The sequence below is a fragment of the Ascaphus truei genome, chromosome 13 (genome assembly GCF_040206685.1).
Source record: "Ascaphus truei isolate aAscTru1 chromosome 13, aAscTru1.hap1, whole genome shotgun sequence".
Lineage (NCBI taxonomy): Eukaryota > Metazoa > Chordata > Amphibia > Anura > Ascaphidae > Ascaphus > Ascaphus truei.
The window spans coordinates 34,344,038-34,365,316 of record NC_134495.1 but is presented as its reverse complement, the minus strand read 5'-3'; the positions used below and the strand labels follow the sequence as shown (position 1 = coordinate 34,365,316).

Here is a 21,279-nt window from a genome sequence, read left to right as displayed (position 1 = left end):
ACACGGTGTCTCCCTGCTGCACTCCCTTACTGATCCTGGTGACACAGTGTCTCCCTGCCGCACTCCCTTACTGATCCTGGTGACATGGTGTCTCCCTGCCGCACTCCCTTACTGATCCTGGTGACACGGTGTCTCCCTGCCGCACTCCCTTACTGATCCTGGTGACACAGTATCTCCCTGCCGCACTCCCTTACTGATCCTGGTGACACCGTGTCTCCCTGCCGCACTCCCTTACTGATCCTGGTGACACAGTGTCTCCCTGCCGCACTCCCTTACTGATCCTGGTGACACGGTGTCTCCCTGCCGCACTCCCTTACTGATCCTGGTGACACGGTGTCTCCATGCCGCACTCCCTTACTGATCCTGATGACACCGTGTCTCCCTGCCGCACTCCCTTACTGATCCTGGTGACACGGTGTCTCCCTGCCGCACTCCCTTACTGATCCTGGTGACACGGTGCCTCCCTCCCGCACTCCCTTACTGATCCTGGTGACACGGTGTCTCCCTGCCGCACTCCCTTACTGATCCTGGTGACACGGTGTCTCCCTGCCGCACTCCCTTACTGATCCTGGTGACACCGTGTCTCCCTGCCGCACTCACTGATCCTGGTGACACGGTGTCTCCCTGCCGCGCTCCCTTACTGATCCTGGTGACACGGTGTCTCCCTGCCGCACTCCCTTACTGATCCTGGTGACACCGTGTCTCCCTGCCGCACTCCCTTACTGATCCTGGTGACACCGTGTCTCCCTGCCGCACTCACTGATCCTGGTGACACGGTGTCTCCCTGCCGCGCTCCCTTACTGATCCTGGTGACACGGCGTCTCCCTGCCGCACTCCCTTACTGATCCTGGTGACAAGGTGCCTCCCTGCCGCACTCCCTTACTGATCCTGGTGACACCGTGTCTCCCTGCCGCACTCCCTTACTGATCCTGATGACACCGTGTCTCCCTGCCGCACTCCCTTACTGATCCTGGTGACACGGTGCCTCCCAGCCGCACTCCCTTACTGATCCTGATGACACAGTGTCTCCCTGCCCGCACTCACTTACTGATCCTCGTGATATAGTGTCTCCCTGCCGCACTCCCTTACTGATCCTGGTGATACAGTGTCTCCCTGCCGCACTCCCTTACTGATCCTGATGACACAGTGTCTCCCTGCCGCACTCCCTTACTGATCCTGGTGACACGGTGTCTCCCTGCCGCACTCCCTTACTGATCCTGGTGACACGGTCTCCCTGCCGCACTCCCTTACTGATCCTGGTGACACGGTGTCTCCCTGCCGCACTCCCTTACTGATCCTGGTGACACGGTGTCTCCCTGCCGCACTCCCTTACTGATCCTGATGACACCGTGTCTCCCTGCCGCACTCCCTTACTGATCCTGGTGACACGGTGTCTCCCTGCCGCGCTCCCTTACTGATCCTGGTGACACGGTGTCTCCCTGCCGCGCTCCCTTACTGATCCTGGTGACACCGTGTCTCCCTGCCGCAGTCCCTCACTGATCCTGGTGACACGGTGTCTCCCTGCCGCACTCCCTTACTGATCCTGGTGACATGGTGTCTCCTTGCCGCACTCCCTTACTGATCCTGGTGAGACGGTGTCTCCCTGCTGCACTCCCTTACTGATCCTGGTGACACGGTGTCTCCCTGCCGCACTCCCTTACTGATCCTGATGACACGGTGTCTCCCTGCCGCGCTCCCTTACTGATCCTGGTGACACGGCGTCTCCCTGCCGCACTCCCTTACTGACCCTGGTAACACGGTGTCTCCCTGCCGCACTCCCTTACTGATCCTGGTAACACGGTGTCTCCCTGCCGCACTCCCTTACTGATCCTGATGACACGGTGTCTCCCTGCCGCACTCCCTTACTGATCCTGGTGATACGGTGTCTCCCTGCCGCACTCCCTTACTGATCCTGGTGACACGGTGCCTCCCTGCCGCACTCCCTTACTGATCCTGGTGACACGGTGCCTCCCTGCCGCACTCCCTTACTGATCCTGGTGACACGGTGTCTCCCTGCTGCACTCCCTTACTGATCCTGGTGACACGGTGTCTCCCTGCCGCACTCCCTTACTGATCCTGTTGACATGGCGTTTCCCTGCCGCACTCCCTTACTGATCCTGGTGACACGGTGTCTCCCTGCCGCACTCCCTTACTGATCCTGGTGACACGGTGTCTCCCTGCCGCACTCCCTTACTGATCCTGGTGACACCGTGTCTCCCTGCCGCACTCCCTTACTGATCCTGGTGACACCGTGTCTCCCTGCCGCACTCCCTTACTGATCCTGTTGACATGGCGTTTCCCTGCCGCACTCCCTTACTGATCCTGGTGACACGGTGTCTCCCTGCCGCACTCCCTTACTGATCCTGGTGACACGGTGTCTCCCTGCCGCACTCCCTTACTGATCCTGGTGACACGGTGTCTCCCTGCCGCACTCCCTTACTGATCCTGGTGACACCGTGTCTCCCTGCCGCACTCACTGATCCTGGTGACACGGTGTCTCCCTGCCGCGCTCCCTTACTGATCCTGGTGACACCGTGTCTCCCTGCCGCACTCACTGATCCTGATGACACCGTGTCTCCCTGCCGCGCTCCCTTACTGATCCTGGTGACACGGCGTCTCCCTGCCGCACTCCCTTACTGATCCTGGTGACACCGTGTCTCCCTGCCGCGCTCCCTTACTGATCCTGGTGACACAGTGTCTCCATGCCGCACTCCCTTACTGATCCTGGTGACACAGTCTCCCTGCCACACTCCCTTACTGATCCTGGTGACACGGTGTCTCCCTGCCGCACTCCCTTACTGACCCTGGTGACACCATGTCTCCCTGCCACACTCCCTTACTGATCCTTGTGACATGGTGCCTCCCTGCCGCACTCCCTTACTGATCCTGGTGACACAGTGTCTCCCTGCCGCACTCCCTTACTGATTCTGGTGACACGGTGTCTCCCTGCCGCACTCCCTTACTGACCCTGGTGACACCATGTCTCCCTGCCGCACTCCCTTACTGATCCTGATGACACCGTGTCTCCCTGTCGCACTCCCTTACTGATCCTGGTGACACCGTGTCTCCCTGCCGCACTCCCTTACTGATCCTGGTGACACCGTGTCTCCCTGCCGCACTCCCTTACTGATCCTGATGACACGGTGTCTCCCTGCTGCACTCCCTTACTGATCCTGGTGACACGGTGTCTCCCTGCTGCACTCCCTTACTGATCCTGATGACACCGTGTCTCCCTGCCGCACTCCCTTACTGATCCTGGTGACACCGTGTCTCCCTGCCGCACTCCCTTACTGATCCTGGTGACACGGTGTCTCCCTGCCGCACTCACTGATCCTGGTGACACGGTGTCTCCCTGCCGCACTCACTGATCCTGGTGACATGGCGTTTCCCTGCCGCACTCCCTTACTGATCCTGGTGACACGGTGTCTCCCTGCCGCACTCCCTTACTGATCCTGGTGACACGGTGTCTCCCTGCCGTACTCCCTTACTGATCCTGGTGACACGGTGTCTCCCTGCCGCACTCCCTTACTGATCCTGGTGACACCGTGTCTCCCTGCCGCGCTCCGTTACTGATCCTGGTGACACAGTGTCTCCCTGCCGCACTCCCTTACTGATCCTGGTGACACCGTGCCTCCCTGCCGCGCTCCCTTACTGATCCTGGTGACACCGTGCCTCCCTGCCGCGCTCCCTTACTGATCCTGGTGACACCGTGCCTCCCTGCCGCGCTCCCTTACTGATCCTGGTGACACAGTGTCTCCCTGCCGCACTCCCTTACTGATCCTGGTGACACCGTGCCTCCCTGCCGCGCTCCCTTACTGATCCTGGTGACACAGTGTCTCCCTGCCGCACTCCCTTACTGATCCTGGTGACACGGTGTCTCCCTGCCGCACTCCCTTACTGATCCTGGTGACAGTGTCTCCCTGCCGTACTCCCTTACTGATCCTGGTGACACGGTGTCTCCCTGCCGCACTCCCTTACTGATCCTGGTGACACGGTGTCTCCCTGCCGCACTCCCTTACTGATCCTGGTGACACGGTGTCTCCCTGCCGCACTCCCTTACTGATCCTGGTGACACGGTGTCTCCCTGCCGCACTCCCTTACCGATCCTGGTGACACGGTGTCTCCCTGCCGCACTCCCTTACTGACCCTGGTGACACAGTGTCTCCCTGCCGCACTCCCTTACTGATCCTGGTGACACGGTGTCTCCCTGCCGCACTCCCTTACTGATCCTGGTGACACGGCGTCTCCCTGCCGCACTCCCTTACTGATCCTGGTGACACGGTGTCTCCCTGCCGCGCTCCCTTACTGATCCTGGTGACACGGTGCCTCCCTGCCGCACTCCCTTACTGATCCTGGTGACACGGTGCCTCCCTGCCACACTCCCTTACTGATCCTGGTGACATTGTCTCTCCCTGCTGCACTCCCTTACTGATCCTGGTGACACGGTGTCTCCCTGCCGCACGCCCTTACTGATCCTGGTGACACGGTGTCTCCCTGCCGCACTCCCTTACTGATCCTGGTGACATGGAGTCTCCCTGCTGCACTCCCTTACTGATCCTGGTGACACGGTGTCTCCCTGCCGCACTCCCTTACTGATCCTGGTGACACGGTGTCTCCCTGCCGCACTCCCTTACTGATCCTGGTGACACCGTGTCTCCCTGCCGCGCTCCCTTACTGATCCTGGTGACACAGTGTCTCCCTGCCGCACTCCCTTACTGATCCTGGTGACACGGTGTCTCCCTGCCGCACTCCCTTACTGATCCTGGTGACAAGGCGTCTCCCTGCCGCACTCCCTTACTGATCCTGGTGACACAGTGTCTCCCTGCCGCACTCCCTTACTGACCCTGGTGACACGGTGTCTCCCTGCCGCACTCCCTTACTGATCCTGGTGACACGGTGTCTCCCTGCCGCGCTCCCTTACTGATCCTGGTGACACAGTGTCTCCCTGCCGCATTCCCTTACTGATCCTGGTGACATGGTGTCTCCCTGCCGCACTCCCTTACTGATCCTGATGACACGGTGTCTCCCTGCCGCACTCCCTTACTGATCCTGGTGACACGGTGTCTCCCTGCCGCGCTCCCTTACTGATCCTGGTGACATGATTCTTCCTGCCGCACTCCCTTACTGATCCTGGTGACATGGTGTCTCCCTGCCGCACTCCCTTACTGATCCTGGTGACACGGTGCCTCCCTCCCGCACTCCCTTACTGATCCTGGAGACACGGTGTCTCCCTGCCGCACTCCCTTACTGATCCTGGTGACACCGTGTCTCCCTGCCGCACTCCCTTACTGATCCTGGTGACACAGTGTCTCCCTGCCGCACTCCCTTACTGATCCTGGTGACACCGTGTCTCCATGCCGCACTCCCTTACTGATCCTGGTGACACCGTGTCTCCCTGCCGCACTCCCTTACTGATCCTGGTGACACAGTGTCTCCCTGCCACACACCCGTACTGATCCTGGTGACACGGTGTCTCCCTGCCACACACCCTTACTGATCCTGGTGACACGGTGTCTCCCTGCCGCACTCCCTTACTGATCCTGGTGACACGGTGTCTCCCTGCCACACACCCTTACTGATCCTGGTTACACGGTGTCTCCCTGCCGCACTCCCTGACTGATCCTGGTGACACGGTGTCTCCCTGCCACACACCCGTACTGATCCTGGTTACACGGTGTCTCCCTGCCGCACTCCCTGACTGATCCTGGTGACACGGGGTCTCCCGGCCGCACTCCCTTACTTATCTTTAATAGCATCTTCATGTAATCTAATGGTTCTTAATGCCTTTAAAACTTCTGAGGTATAGAGAGCATTGAATGCTTTTTTGTAATCTTTGAATCCCTGGTACAGTAGATCGTATTCATTACTTTGGAAAAAAATTATTGTGCAACATTGTGTTCTCCAGGCTGGGAAACTCCCGGGACTGCTGCAGCCGATTAGTGAGTATCTCCGTATAAACCCTGTAAGTGATTGGGAAGTAGGCTGATTGGTCTGTAGTTCTTGAGGTCTCTGTCTCCTCTCCTGGGGATGAGGATAACTGTGACATTACTCCATTGTTCTGGGATGTTCCTGTTCCACAAGCCGCATGGAAAGAGTTGTGCGAGGATTTTCTCTACTTCTCCAGCTTCTTCCCAGATTTCAGTTGTTATTCCCTCTTCCCCGGGAGCCGTCCCATTCTTTATGGATATTATTGCCTTTGCCACTTCTTCTGGAAGGACACGTGGTACATCCTTGGTGGTTTCTTCTCGCGTGTCCTCTGCTGGGTCACACCCTGTATTATCTGTGTTCCTGTACAATTTAATGTAGAAATCCTAAACTCTCTTTATGATAAGTGCACGGCCCTTTATTGTTGATCCATCGTCTTGTTTGAGTGTGATGACTTCTTCCCAATCACAAGTCGCTGCGTCGTCTTCTTTAAGCTTTTGTCTTCCATCGTCTTCCTCACATATCACAGTTACATCCTCTTACATCCTCAGTTATACGTTTGGGGATCGCACAGCTCTGTATATTCAGTTATACGTTTGGGGATCGCCTCCCACAGCTCTGTATATTCAGCTATTCGTTTGGGGATCGCACAGCTCTGTATATTCAGTTATACGTTTGGGGATCGCACAGCTCTGTATATTCAGTTATACGTTTGGGGATCGCACAGCTCTGTATATTCAGTTATACGTTTGGGGATCGCACAGCTCTGTATATTCAGTTATACGTTTGGGGATCGCACAGCTCTGTATATTCAGTTATACGTTTGGGGATCGCACAGCTCTGTATATTCAGTTATACGTTTGGGGATCGCACAGCTCTGTATATTCAGGTATACGTTTGGGGATCGCACAGCTCTGTATATTCAGGTATACGTTTGGGGATCGCACAGCTCTGTATATTCAGGTGTGTGTGTGTGTGTAATATAACGCTTCCGTGTGTTTCTCTGCTTTCAGTTCACCTCTGTAGCATTTACGGAGACATGGAGACGCACACAGCTCTGGATCTCAGGTACTGCTGGGATATTAAAGTGATGAACGAGGGGTCCCCCGGGGCTTCACCTCCTCAATTACAGCTCTGGGACTCCCCGAGACTTTGTACTTACAAGGGGAAGACAAGAAGGCCATGTCACCCAATCAGAAACTGCCATGTCACGGCTTTCTATTGGCTGCCAGAGGGAGGACTTTAGCTTTGAGTGTCATGGATCAGCTTCACGTATTGTCATATACAGTATATACACACTCACACTCTCTCTCACACTTGCAGAAGAATTCACCCCCTACCAACAATGTCACAAGTTGTTGAATTACAAATAATGTATGCACAGTTTGTATTGATTTGAACATGGTAAGTGGGTACAGAAAAGAAAAAAAGGGGGGTGGGGTAATAGGGTGACACACCCGACGACATCTGTATTGCATCTTTCAGAAATTCGGAGTGTGAATACGTTAACATATACATGTTTGGCTCAATTACACGACTATTAAAAACCCATACGCCTTCTACACATCCGTGTTTAGCATCTGTTCCTAACACTAATCGGCCCACCCACCTTACCGACGGATCCAGGGCCCGAGGTCTTGGAGAAGGCCTGTGTGTCTCACCTCTCCATCTCCATCACCTCATCTTTGTTCCGCCTTTTTCTCGAGCCAAGGGGATTCTCCACCGTGCCGCGGTTAGAATGTGGGAAACTAGTTTCCTTCTGACCGAGTTGGGTTTTCCGATTGGGCTTGGCAAGGATGACTACCAACGGATGGAGGGGGTATTGGGATTTCCACAAGTTCTCCCATTTCATTTTGGATCTTTATCCCGAATCTTTGTGTCTTGGGATAAAACCAGCAGATGTGATTTAACGATCTCCTGTGTGGACGCATTTCCTCCAACGGAGGTTTGAAGTGCCCCGGAAGATTATACTCGGCCTCCTAGGTGTTAATACCATCAAAACATTATGTTGTATATCTTTTCCTTGACAATTGAGCAGATTGATACGCAGAATTTGTTTTGATTCAAAGCTACTGGTTGCATAAGTATTCAACCCCTTCCCTAGGGGTAGCTGGCACCCCCTACAGGTCTGTATTTCCAGAAGTAGGGGGTCCTCGGAGTTGAAATAAATGGGGTTCACCTCCGGAGACCTCCCTGCTTCAATACAGTAAATAAAGCTAATGAAACATTGGTTCACTGTAATAGCGGCTCAGGAAGACAGACAGAGAGACGGCTTCTCTCCGAGACCCATCCGCGTAGCGATTACAGACGCATGGCTGGCCAGGTAACTCGGCGATGGTCCCATTCAGAAGTAAGGACCACCTCTGAGTTAATCCTTCCCGGGCAGCTTACTACTTCCTTGGTCGCGATCGACCTCAGCCCAGCCGCGCCCACGGAGGCAGGATGTCCTGCTACTTCTGTAGCTTTGCACATGAATTCTCTTTTTGTCCGCCCCCCTCCCCCCCCCCTGTGGCTTTGACTTTATGCTTCGGGCCATTGTCCTGCGGAAATGTGAATTTCCTCCCTCCGTGTCAGACTGGCTGTACTCAAACAGGTTTTGCTCAAGGATTCGCCGGTACATTGCACCATCCATTCTCCCCTCTATCCTGACGAGCTTCCCAGTCCCTGCTGAAGAGAAGCTTCCCCAGAACATGATGTTGCCATCACCATGCCTGACAGTTGGGGTGGTGGTGACTGGGTGATGTGCAGTGTTGAGCTTGCGCCACATGTAACGCTGGGAATTTAGACCAAAAAGTTACATTTTTGTCTCGTCTGACCACACAACCTTTTTCCACATGTCTTCTTGAGTAATGGCTCCTTTCTTGCCACCCGTCCATACAGCCCAGCTTTGTGTAGGGACCGTCTTAATGTTGATGTGTGAACACTGCACATCACCCAGTCGGCACCATCCCAGCTGTTTAGCATGGTGGTGGCAACATCATGTTCTGGGGACGCTTCTCTTCAGCAGCGACTGGGAAGCTGGTCAGGGTAGAGGGGAGAATGGATGGTGCAAAGTATCAGCGAATCCTTGAGGAAAACCCAGGCTCTGGGGAGGAAATTCACATTTCCGTAGGACAATGACCCAAAGCCACACGGGGGGTGGGACAAGAAGAGAATTAATGTTCTTGAGTGGCCCAGTCAAAGTCCTGACTTGAATCCAATCGAACATTTATGGTGAGACTTGAAGATTGCCGTCCATCGACGATCCCCGACAAACCTATCGGAACTGGATCAATGTTCCAGTGAAGAATGGGCAGAAATGTCCCCATCCTACTGTGCAAAGCTAGGAGAAACCTATCCAAAAAGACTCGTAGCAGTAATAACTGCAAAAGGGGCTTCTACCAAGTTCTGACTTAAGGGGCTGGATACTGCAACCAGTACATTTTCTTTGCTGACATTTAACCTTCTCATATAACAGGGCCCTACAGCTTTGTAGCTTTGAATAAAAATAGTTTGAAAAACTGTGCACACATTATCTGCAATTCAATAACGTGACATTATTGGTAGGGGGTGAATACTTCTGCAAAGGTGTGTGTGTCTAAATCTCCAATATAACTAAATATAGAAGAGCACACAGAGATATCTCTCATAGTGTATACAGGTTATACCACAGAAGGATAGAATAAAGAACACATACCATACACACACACACAAAACCCCATCATATATATAGTGATTTGTCCTCTGTGTATATCTGTATGTTCTCCATGTTGATTTATTATTTGTTTTAATATAATTCACCCCACATGTTTCAAACACTGCATCATATCTCCCATTGTAATCTTAAATTGAGTGCAAATCGGAAATTAGGGAAAATGTGTGGGTGTGTATATGTGTATGTATATCTATATACATACAGTTGTGTGAAAAAGAAAGTACACCCTCTTTGAATTCTATGGTTTTACATATCAGGACATAATAACAATCATCTGTTCCTTAGCAGGTCTTAAAATTAGGTAAATACAACCTCAGATGAACAACAACACATGACATATTACACGTGTCATGATTTATTTAACAAAAATAAAGACAAAATGGAGAAGCCATGTGTGAAAAACTAAGTATACCTTATGATTCAATAGCTTGTAGAACCACCTTTAGCAGCAATAACTTGAAGTAATCGTTTTCTGTAGGACTTTATCAGTCTCTCACATCGTTGTGGTGGAATTTTGGCCCACTCTTCTTTACAACGTTGCTTCCGTTCATTGTTGTTTGTGGGCATTTGTTGTTGTACAGCTCTCTTAAGGTCCCGCCACAGCATTTCAATCGGCTTGAGGTCTGGACTTTGACTGGGCCATTGCAACACCTTGATTCTTTTCTTTTTCAGCCATTCTGTTGTAGATTTGCTGGGGTGCTTGGGATCATTGTCCTGTTGCATGACCCAATTTCAGCCAAGATTTAGCTGTTGGACAGATGGCCTAACATTTGATTCTAGAATACTTTGGTATACAGAGGAGTTCATGGTCGACTCAATGACTGCAAGGTTCCCAGGTCCTGTGGCTGCAAAAACAAGCCCAAATCATCACCCCTCCAACACCGTGCTTGACAGTTGGTATGAGGTGTTTGTGCTGATATGCTGTGTTTGGTTTTCGCCAAACGTTGGCGCTGTGCATTATGGCCAAACATCTCCACTTTGGTCTCGTCTGTCCAAAGGACATTGTTCCAGAAGTCTTGTGGTTTGTTCAGATGCAACTTTGCATCTTAATTCCTATGGAAGCAGTAAGGGTGTACTTAGTTTTTCACACGTGGCTTCTCCATTTTGGCTTTAAATAAATCATGACACGGTGTAATATGTCATGTGTTGTTGTTCATCTGAGGTTGTATTTACCTCATTTTAAGATGTGCTAAGGAACAGATGATTGTTATTATGTCCTGATATGTAAAACCATAGAATTCAAAGAGGGCGTACTTTCTTTTTCAAACGTGTGTGTGTGTGTGTGTGTGTGTGTGTGTGTGTATCTATCTATCTATCTCCAATCCCTACAAAACACAGTTAGTAATGATTACTCTGTATCCACTTCTGCGTGTGGTAATACTGGTCTTTCTGCCCACTATAAGCAATAGGGCCTCTAACTCTCTCTCCTCCTCTCTATCCTTCCCTCTATTGCCCTCTCTCTAACTCTCCTCCACCTCCGTCCTTCCCTCTAACTCACCCCTCTCTCTTACTCTCCCCCCACCTCCGTCCATCCCTCTGACTCACCCCTCTCTTAATTTCCCCCCGTCTCCGTCCTTCCCTCTAACTCACCCCTCTCTCTAACTCTCCCTCCCCCCCCCACTTCTGTCCTCCGCTCTCTTCCCCTCTCTCCCTCCTTTTTGTCAGTCTCTCTCCCCCTCCTCCCCGCAGCCCCTCACAGCGCCGTTTTGCAGTTTTCTCTATTGCCGTTTCGTCTGACGGTCGGGAGGTGCTGGGCGGGTAAGTAAATGGGGTACACGAGGTCATGTTGGATGTATATAGGTGGGTGTGTTCGTGGGTTGGGGTATGGGTATATGTGCTGAGCGCTCCTCTCTTGCAGAGCCAACGATGGATGTGTATACGTGTGCGACCGGGAGCAGAACCGCAGGATACTGAAGGTGTGAAGACCTCCCCTATATTCTCTCCTCCCCCTCTATTCTGTCATCCTCCCACCGTTCTATCTTTCCTCCCCCCTTGTTTCCCCTCTCCTCCCCCTTGTTTCCTCTCTCCTCACCCCCCTGTTTCCTCTCTCCTCCCCCCCGTTTCCTCTCTCCTCCCCCCGTTTCCTCTCTCCTCCCTGTGAAGGTATGGGTAGCTGGGGACCTAATAAAGAGAAATCCTTGCTATTTACCCCTAAAAAACATGTAACTTGGCTGTCCTAGTAAAGTTTCATCCAACCAAATGTCATTTAATATCTGGGGGAGAACATATTTTCCTTATGTCTGTATTTATGCCTGTGTTAGCAATTCCCCCCAGCTGGATATAGTAGTTGGTATTGTGTGGTGATAGATTTAACATGCAAGAAAGTAAATTAGATACTCCACTGCTACTGTCATTTCTATTGAGAAAGACTAAGTAATTCACTCTGTTGAAGCTCTCCATAGAAATAGATCAGAACAAAGGTAGGGGCTTAGTTAATTGAATCAGTTATAAGGTCTGAGCCCCAGGCACTGTTTCTCTTGGCTGGCTGCCTTGCTCAATGTTAAAGGATAGCCACCAAGAGGTATATAAGGAACGCTGCTGATCAGTTCATCTGAAGTCCATCTCTGGTAAGGAGTGTGGAGACCATCTGAGAGACACTCTGGGAGGGAGTGTGGCGTTGGACTGTGACCAGCTGGAGGTTCATGTCAGAGTGGCTGCTGTGTGCAGCACTCTGATATCCTGAAGCAGAGAAGCGGACAGGTTAAACCCATTTGAAGTGGGTCCCTGCTCCTAGGAAAGGTAGATCTCATTCCCCAGACCCCCGTAAGTGTGTATATTTTTGTATTTTGTATTCTGGTGTGTTTCCGAGGATTTATCCAAAATAAACCTCATCTTATTTATCACTGTCTTGTTTTGCCCTGTGATTGATCCCTTAAAATATAAATGGTGTTAAAAGACCTGGTCTCCCCCCCCCCCCCTCCCCATTTTCTCTCCTCCTTTTCCTCTCCTCCATTCCTCTCCCCTCCCCCGTTTTCTCTCTCCTCCCCCCGTGTGCTCTCTCCTCCCCCCATGTGCTCTCTCCTCCCCCCCCGTGCTCTCTCCTCCTCCCCCTTATCCTGTCCTTCTCCCCCTTAGATATCGTCTCACGAAGATGATGTGAACGCAGTCTCGTTTGCTGATGAGAGCTGTCACATCCTGTTCTCTGGCGGAGACGACGCTCTGTGTAAGGTGTGGGACCGCCGCACTATGCGAGAAGATGACCCCAAACCTGTGGGTGTGTTAGCCGGACATCACGATGGGGTCACCTTCATAGACAGCAAGGTGAGTGCCCACCTTCTCTATCTCTGTCTCACATCTCTCTCTCATATCTCTATCTCTCTCTCTCTCTGTATATGTATATGTATATATATATAATGTGTATATACTGTAAATATATGTATATCTCTCTCTCTCTCTGTATTAGGGGGACGGCCGATATCTGCTTTCTAATTCCAAAGATCAGAGTATTAAGCTCTGGGATATCCGAAGACTGTCCGGGCCCGAGGGACTCGAGGCGTCCCGCAGGGCAGTGACCCAACAGAACTGGGACTATCGCTGGCAGCAAGTGCCCAAGAGAGGTGAGACCCCGCCCCCTTCTATACAGGGAGAGGGACCCCGCCCCCTTCTATACAGGGAGAGGGACCCCCGCCCCCTCTATACAGGGAGAGGGACCCCGCCCCCTTTTATACAGAGAGAGGGACCCCGCCCCCTTTTATACAGGGAGAGGGACCCCCGCCCCCTTCTATACAGGGAGAGGGACCCCCGCCCCCTTCTATACAGAGAGAGGGACCCCCGCCCCCTCTATACAGGGAGAGGGACCCCCGCCCCCTTCTATACAGGGAGAGGGACCCCCGCCCCCTTCTATACAGGGAGAGGGACCCCCGCCCCCTTATAAACAGGGAGAGGGCCCCCCCGCCCCCTTCTATACAGGGAGAGGGACCCCCGCCCCCTTCTATACAGGGAGAGGGACCCCCCGCCCCCTTTTATACAGGGAGAGGGACCCCGCCCTCTTCTATACAGGAAGAGGAACCCCCGCCCCCTTCTATACAGGGAGAGGGACCCCCGCCCCCTTCTATACAGGGAGAGGGACCCCCGCCCCCTTCTATACAGGGAGAGGGACCCCCGCCCCCTTCTATACAGGGAGAGGGACCCCCGCCCCCTTCTATACAGGGAGAGGGACCCCCGCCCCCTTCTATACAGGGAGAGGGACCCCCCGCCCCCTTCTATACAGGGAGAGGGACCCCGCCCCCTTCTATACAGGGAGAGGAACCCCCGCCCCCTTCTATACAGGGAGAGGGACCCCCGCCCCCTTCTATACAGGGAGAGGGACCCCCGCCCCCTTCTATACAGGGAGAGGGACCCCCGCCCCCTTCTATACAGGGAGAGGGACCCCCGCCCCCTTCTATACAGGGAGAGGGACCCCCGCCCCCTTCTATACAGGGAGAGGGACCCCCGCCCCCTTATATACAGGGAGAGGGACCCCCGCCCCCTTATATACAGGGAGAGGGACCCCCGCCCCCTTATATACAGGGAGAGGGACCCCCCGCCCCCCTTATATACAGGGAGAGGGACCCCCGCCCCCTTATATACAGGGAGAGGGACCCCCCGCCCCCTTCTATACAGGGAGAGGGACCCCCGCCCCCTTCTATACAGGGAGAGGGACCCCCGCCCCCTTCTATACAGGGAGAGGGACCCCCGCCCCCTTCTATACAGGGAGAGGGACCCCCCGCCCCCTTCTATACAGGGAGAGGGACCCCCCGCCCCCTTCTATACAGGGAGAGGGACCCCCGCCCCCTTATATACAGGGAGAGGGACCCCCGCCCCCTTATATACAGGGAGAGGGACCCCCGCCCCCTTATATTCAAGGAGAGGGACCCCCGCCCCCTTCTATACAGGGAGAGGGACCCCCGCCCCCTTCTATACAGGGAGAGGGACCCCCGCCCCCTTCTATACAGGGAGAGGGACCCCCGCCCCCTTCTATACAGGGAGAGGGACCCCCGCCCCCTTCTATACAGGGAGAGGGACCCCCGCCCCCTTCTATACAGGGAGAGGGACCCCCGCCCCCTTCTATACAGGGAGAGGGACCCCCGCCCCCTTATATACAGGGAGAGGGACCCCCGCCCCCTTATATACAGGGAGAGGGACCCCCGCCCCCTTATATTCAAGGAGAGGGACCCCCCGCCCCCTTCTATACAGGGAGAGGGACCCCCGCCCCCTTCTATACAGGGAGAGGGACCCCGCCCCCTTTTATACAGGGAGAGGGACCCCGCCCCCTTTTATACAGGGAGAGGGACCCCCGCCCCCTTTTATACAGGTAGAGGGACCCGCCCCCTTTTATACAGGGAGAGGGACCCCGCCCCCTTATATACAGGGAGAGGGACCCCCGCCCCTTTCTATACAGGGAGAGGGAACCCTGCCCCCTTTTATACAGGGAGAGGGAGCGACCCCCGCCCCTTTCTATACAGGGAGAGGGAACCCTGCCCCCTTTTATACAGGGAGAGGGAGCCTGCCCCCTTTTATACAGGGCTCCCCCCCCGTGTCCCTGTGCGGGCTCCCCCCCCGTGTCCCTGTGCGGGCTCCCCCCCCGTGTCCCCTGTGCGGGCTCCCCCCCCCCCCCGTGTCCCCTGTGCGGGCTCCCCCCCCCCCCGTGTCCCCTGTGCGGGCTCCCACCCCCCCCCGTGTCCCCTGTGCGGGCTCCCCCCCCCCGTGTGCCCTGTGCGGGCTCCCCCCCCGTGTCCCCTGTGCGGGCTCCCCCCCCCCCCCATGTCCCCTGTGTGGGCTCCCCCCCCCCCCCCGTGTCCCCTGTGCGGGCTCCCCCCCGTGTCCCCTGTGCGGGCTCCCCCCCCCGTGTCCCCTGTGCGGGCTCCCACCCCCCCCGTGTCCCCTGTGCGGGCTCCCCCCCCCCCATGTCCCCTGTGCGGGATCCCCCCCCCCATGTCCCTGTGCGGGATCCCCCCCCCGTGTCCCCTGTGCGGGCTCCCCCCCCCGTGTCCCCTGTGCGGGCTCCCCCCCCCCCCCGTGTCCCCTGTGCGGGCTCCCCCCCCCCCCCCGTGTCCCCTGTGCGGGCTCCCCCCCCCCCCCCCGTGTCCCTGTGCGGGCTCCCCCCCCCCGTGTCCTCTGTGCGGGCTCCCCCCCCGCGTCCCCTGTGCGGGCTCCCCCCATGTTCCGTGTGCGGGCTCCCCCCCCCCGTGTCCCTGTGCGTGCTCCCCCCGTGTCCCTGTGCGTGCTCCCCCCGTGTCCCTGTGCGGGCTCCCCCCGTGTCCCTGTGCGGGCTCCCCCCGTGTCCCTGTGCGGGCTCCCCCCGTGTCCCTGTGCGTGCTCCCCCCGTGTCCCTGTGCGGGCTCCCCCCGTGTCCCTGTGCGGGCTCCCCCCGTGTCCCTGTGCGGGCTCCCCCCGTGTCCCTGTGCGGGCTCCCCCCGTGTCCCTGTGCGGGCTCCCCCCGTGTCCCTGTGCGGGCTCCCCCCGTGCCCCTGTGCGGGCTCCCCCCGTGTCCCTGTGCGTGCTCCCCCCGTGTCCCTGTGCGTGCTCCCCCCGTGTCCCTGTGCGGGCTCCCCCCGTGTCCCTGTGCGGGCTCCCCCCGTGTCCCTTGTGCGGGCTCCCCCCGTGTCCCTGTGCGGGCTCCCCTGTGCGTGCTCCCCCCGTGTCCCCTGTGCGTGCTCCCCCCGTGTCCCCTGTGCGTGCTCCCCCCGTTCCCCTGTGCGGGCTCCCCCCGTGTCCCTGTGCGGGCTCCCCCCGTGTCCCTGTGCGGGCTCCCCCCGTGCCCCTGTGCGTGCTCCCCCCGTGTCCCCTGTGCGTGCTCCCCCCGTGCCCCTGTGCGTGCTCCCCCCGTGCCCCTGTGCGTGCTCCCCCCGTGACCCCTGTGCGTGCTCCCCCCGTGCCCCTGTGCGTGCTCCCCCCGTGTCCCCTGTGCGTGCTCCCCCCGTGTCCCTGTGCGTGCTCCCCCCGTGTCCCTGTGCGTGCTCCCCCCGTGTCTCCCTGTGCGGGCTCCCCCCGTGTCCCTGTGCGTGCTCCCCCTGTGTCCCCTGTGCGTGCTCCCCCCGTGTCCCCTGTGCGTGCTCCCCCCGTGTCCCCTGTGCGTGCTCCCCCCGTGTCTCCCTGTGCGTGCTCCCCCCGTGTCTCCCTGTGCGGGCTCCCCCCCGTGTCTCCCTGTGCGGGCTCCCCCCCGTGTCCCTGTGCGTGCTCCCCCCCGTGTCCCTGTGCGTGCTCCCCTTGTGTCCCTGTGCGTGCTCCCCCTCCGTGTCCCTGTGCGTGCTCCCCCCGTGTCCCTGTGCGTGCTCCCCCTCCGTGTCCCTGTGCGTGCTCCCCCCGTGTCCCTGTGTGGGCTCCCCCCGTGTCCCTGTGTGGGCTCCCCCCGTGTCCCTGTGCGTGCTCCCCCCGTGTCCCTGTGTGGGCTCCCCCCGTGTCCCTGTGTGGGCTCCCCCCGTGTCCCTGTGTGGGCTCCCCCCGTGTCCCTGTGCGGGCTCCCCCCGTGTCCCCTGTGCGTGCTCCCCCCGTGTCCCTGTGCGTGCTCCCCCCGTGTCTCCCTGTGCGGGCTCCCCCCCCGTGTCTCCCTGTGCGGGCTCCCCCCCGTGTCCCTGTGCGTGCTCCCCCCGTGCCCCTGTGCGTGCTCCCCCTGTGTCCCTGTGCGTGCTCCCCCCGTGTCCCTGTGTGGGCTCCCCCCATGTCCCTGTGCGTGCTCCCCCCGTGTCCCCTGTGCGTGCTCCCCCCGTGTCCCTGTGTGGGCTCCCCCCGTGTCCCTGTGTGGGCTCCCCCCGTGTCCCCTGTGCGTGCTCCCCCCGTGTCCCTGTGCGTGCTCCCCCCGTGTCCCTGTGCGTGCTCCCCCCGTGTCCCCTGTGCGTGCTCCCCCCGTGTCCCTGTGCGTGCTCCCCCCGTGTCCCTGTGCGTGCTCCCCCCGTGCCCCTGTCCGGCGCTTAAATGAAGATCTCCCGCTCTCAGCTCTCAGGAAGAAGCGGCTCCCCGGGGACACGTCCCTAATGACATATCGCGGCCACGGCGTCCTGCGCACGCTGATCCGATGTCGCTTCTCCCCGGCGTACAGCACCGGGCAGCAGTATGTGTACAGCGGCTGCTCCACCGGCAGGGTGGTGGGTGAGTACCCGCGGGGGCGCTGCAGGGGGGGTGCCGCTCCCCTCACCCCCCCCCACCCCCTTACTCTCCCCTCACACCCCCCACCCCCTGCCGCTTCCCTCACCCCCCCCTGCCGCTCCCCTCACCCCCCGCACCCCCTGCCGCTCCCCTCACCCCCCCCCTGCCGCTCCCCTCACACCCCCCACCCCCTTACTCTCCCCTCACACCCCCCACCCCCTGCCGCTCCCCTCACCCCCCCCCTGCCGCTCCCCTCACCCCCCGCACCCCCTGCCGCTCCCCTCACCCCTCCCCTCACCCCCCCCTGCCGCTCCCCTCACCCCCCCCTGCCACTCCCCTCACCCCCCGCACCCCCTGCCTCTCCCCTCACACCCCGCACCCCCTGCCTCTCCCCTCACACCCTGCCTGTCCCCTCACACCCTGCCTCTCCCCTCACACCCTGCCTCTCCCCTCACACCCTGCCTCTCCCCTCACCCCCCGCAACCCCTGCCGCTCCCCTCACCCCCCCCCTGCCGCTCCCCTCACCCCCCCCTGCCGCTTCCCTCACCCCCGCACCCCCTGCCTCTCCCCTCACACCCCGCACCCCCTGCCTCTCCCCTCACACCCCCTGCCTCTCCCCTCACACCCCGCACCCCCTGCCTCTCCCCTCACACCCGCACCCCCTGCCTCTCCCCTCACACCCCGCACCCCCTGCCTCTCCCCTCACACCCCGCACCCCCTGCCTCTCCCCTCACACCCCCTGCCTCTCCCCTCACACCCCCTGCCTCTCCCCTCACACCCCGCACCCCCTGCCTCTCCCCTCACACCCCGCACCCCCTTCCTCTCCACTCACACCCGCACCCCCTGCCTCTCCCCTCACACCCCGCACCCCCTGCCTCTCCCCTCACACCCCGCACCCCCTGCCTCTCCCCTCACACCCCGCACCCCCTGCCTCTCCCCTCACACCCCCACCCCCTGCCTCTCCCCTCACACCCCCTGCCTCTCCCCCCCCACCACACCCACCCCTGCCTCTCCCCCCCCACCACACCCACCCCTGCCTCTCCCCCCCCTCCACACCCACCCCTGCCTCACCCACCCCTGCCTCTCCCCCCCCTCCACACCCACCCCTGCCTCTCCCCCCCCTCCACACCCACCCCTGCCTCTCCCCCCCTCCACACCCACCCCTGCCTCTCCCCCCCCTCCACACCCACCCCTGCCTCTCCCCCCCCTCCACACCCACCCCTGCCTCTCCCCCCCCCCCTCCACACCCACCCCTGCCTCTCCCCCCCCCTCCACACCCACCCCTGCCTCTCCCCCCCCCTCCACACCCACCCCTGCCTCTCCCCCCCCCTCCACACCCACCCCTGCCTCTCCCCCCTCCACACCCCCGCCTCTCCCCTCACACACCCCCGCCCCTCCCCTCACACCCCCGCCCCTCCCCTCACACCCCGCCCCTCCCCTCACACCCCCCCTGCATCTCCCCCCTCCACACCCACCCCTGCCTCTCCCCCCCCTCCACACCCACCCCTGCCTCTCCCCCCCCTCCACACCCACCCCTGCCTCTCCCCCCCCTCCACACCCACCCCTGCCTCTCCCCCCCCCTCCACACCCACCCCTGCCTCTCCCCCCCCTCCACACCCACCCCTGCCTCTCCCCCCCCTCCACACCCACCCCTGCCTCTCCCCCCCCTCCACACCCACCCCTGCCTCTCCCCCCCCTCCACACCCACCCCTGCCTCTCCCCCCCCTCCACACCCACCCCTGCCTCTCCCCCCCCTCCACACCCACCCCTGCCTCTCCCCCCCCCTCCACACCCACCCCTGCCTCTCCCCCCCTCCACACCCACCCCTGCCTCTCCCCCCCTCCACACCCACCCCTGCCTCTCCCCCCCCTCCACACCCACCCCTGCCTCTCCCCCCCTCCACACCCACCCCTGCCTCTCCCCCCCTCCACACCCACCCCTGCCTCTCCCCCCCTCCACACCCACCCCTGCCTCTCCCCCCCTCCACACCCACCCCTGCCTCTCCCCCCCTCCACACCCACCCCTGCCTCTCCCCCCCCCCTCCACACCCACCCCTGCCTCTCCCCCCCCCCTCCACACCCACCCCTGCCTCTCCCCCCCCCCTCCACACCCACCCCTGCCTCTCCCCCCCCCCTCCACACCCACCCCTGCCTCTCCCCTCACACACCCCCTGCCTCTCCCCTCACACCCCGACTGCCTCTCCCCCCCTCCACACCCACCCCTGCCTCTCCCCCCCTCCACACCCACCCCTGCCTCTCCCCCCCTCCACACCCACCCCTGCCTCTCCCCCCCTCCACACCCACCCCTGCCTCTCCCCCCCTCCACACCCACCCCTGCCTCTCCCCCCCTCCACACCCACCCCTGCCTCTCCCCTTCTCCACACCCACCCCTGCCTCTCCCCCCCTCCACACCCACCCCTGCCTCTACCCCCCCGTAACATCCACCCCTCCTCACTTCTCAGTGTCGCCCTCTCTTGCTCTCCTCAGTTTACGACTTGTTAACGGGCCAGGTAGTGAAGAAACTGACCAATCACAAAGCCTGTGTGCGAGATGTGAGCTGGCACCCATGTGATAACAACCTTGTGAGCAGCTCGGTGAGTGGAGAGGAGGGAGCGAGACTGCCCGGGGGTTGGGTTGCTGTGGAGTGAGGGGGTGAGGGGGTGAGATGGGACATTGCACAGAAGCTCTAATCTCTGTCTCATTACTCTGCTTCCTTCATGTCTCTCTCCCTCCACCCTCTTTAATGTCTCTCTCCCTCCACCCTCTTTCATGTCTCTCTCCCTTCCCCCCCCTCAGTGGGACTGCAGTCTGCGCGTCTGGGAGCACCGCCAGGCTGAGTTTTACCCCGAGGACCTGCGCACACCCCCCCTGGAGTCCGAATTCAGCCCTGCCAGCTCCTCCTCTTCTTGGTAGCCCCTGGTAATTGTGAGGGGAGGAGGAGATACTGACCGCTGGCTCTTATCACAAGTGTGGGGGGAGGGACAGGACAGTGTGGGTGTGAGTGTGTGAGTGTGTATGAAGGAGAGTGTAGGATGTGTGTGTATATGAGGGTTGTGTGAGGGATGTTGTGTGTGTGTGTGTGTGTGTGTGTGTGGGTGGTGTGTGTGTATGAGGTGTAAATGGGGAGGGGGATGTCTTGGGGTGTCAGCTTGTGATCTGAGGGCAGCGTCTGAACTTGAGAGGGGGCCCTATGTTGGTGGGTGGGGTCAGTTTTCTGAGTATCTGACCTCTGACCTCTCTGCTCCTGTCTCTGTAATAAACCTGTCCCAATCTTCGTGTCGTCTGCTTTTTTGGGAAGGTGTGTGTCGGTTGCCACTGGGAGCCCAGAACTTAATACGGGTTCACGGTACTAGGCCGGACAAAGCAGTTCAATAAAGAGTATTTATTCTGACCGGAGCCGGCACACAACGCAGAAGACAATCAGCGCGTGCAGTCACCTACACAGGGAGTACAGGGGCGAGCGTAGCACAGAAGCACTTTTGATCTCCCGCTTGATTAGGCTCCCAACCTCGTTCTCCGTGATCTCCGGCACAGCCTCGTTCTCCGTGATCTCCGGCACAGCCTCGTTCTCCGTGATCTCCGGCACAGCCTCGTTCT

At 59.1% G+C, this 21,279-nt stretch overlaps 1 protein-coding gene across 1 annotated transcript in view; it reads left to right on the top strand.

The window, feature by feature from the left end:
* DCAF11 (DDB1 and CUL4 associated factor 11) overlaps nucleotides 1-20,956 on the top strand; it is a 58,452-nt gene extending 37,496 nt beyond the window's left edge. Inside the window, exons 7-14 of the mRNA XM_075567996.1 lie at nucleotides 6,939-6,993; nucleotides 11,309-11,377; nucleotides 11,478-11,535; nucleotides 12,695-12,880; nucleotides 13,023-13,176; nucleotides 17,534-17,686; nucleotides 20,170-20,276; nucleotides 20,479-20,956. Coding sequence (XP_075424111.1) covers nucleotides 6,939-6,993; nucleotides 11,309-11,377; nucleotides 11,478-11,535; nucleotides 12,695-12,880; nucleotides 13,023-13,176; nucleotides 17,534-17,686; nucleotides 20,170-20,276; nucleotides 20,479-20,595 — 899 coding nt within the window. The 3' untranslated portion in view covers nucleotides 20,596-20,956. The remainder of the gene's footprint in view (nucleotides 1-6,938; nucleotides 6,994-11,308; nucleotides 11,378-11,477; nucleotides 11,536-12,694; nucleotides 12,881-13,022; nucleotides 13,177-17,533; nucleotides 17,687-20,169; nucleotides 20,277-20,478) is intronic.
* The last annotated feature ends 323 nt before the right edge of the window (nucleotides 20,957-21,279 follow it).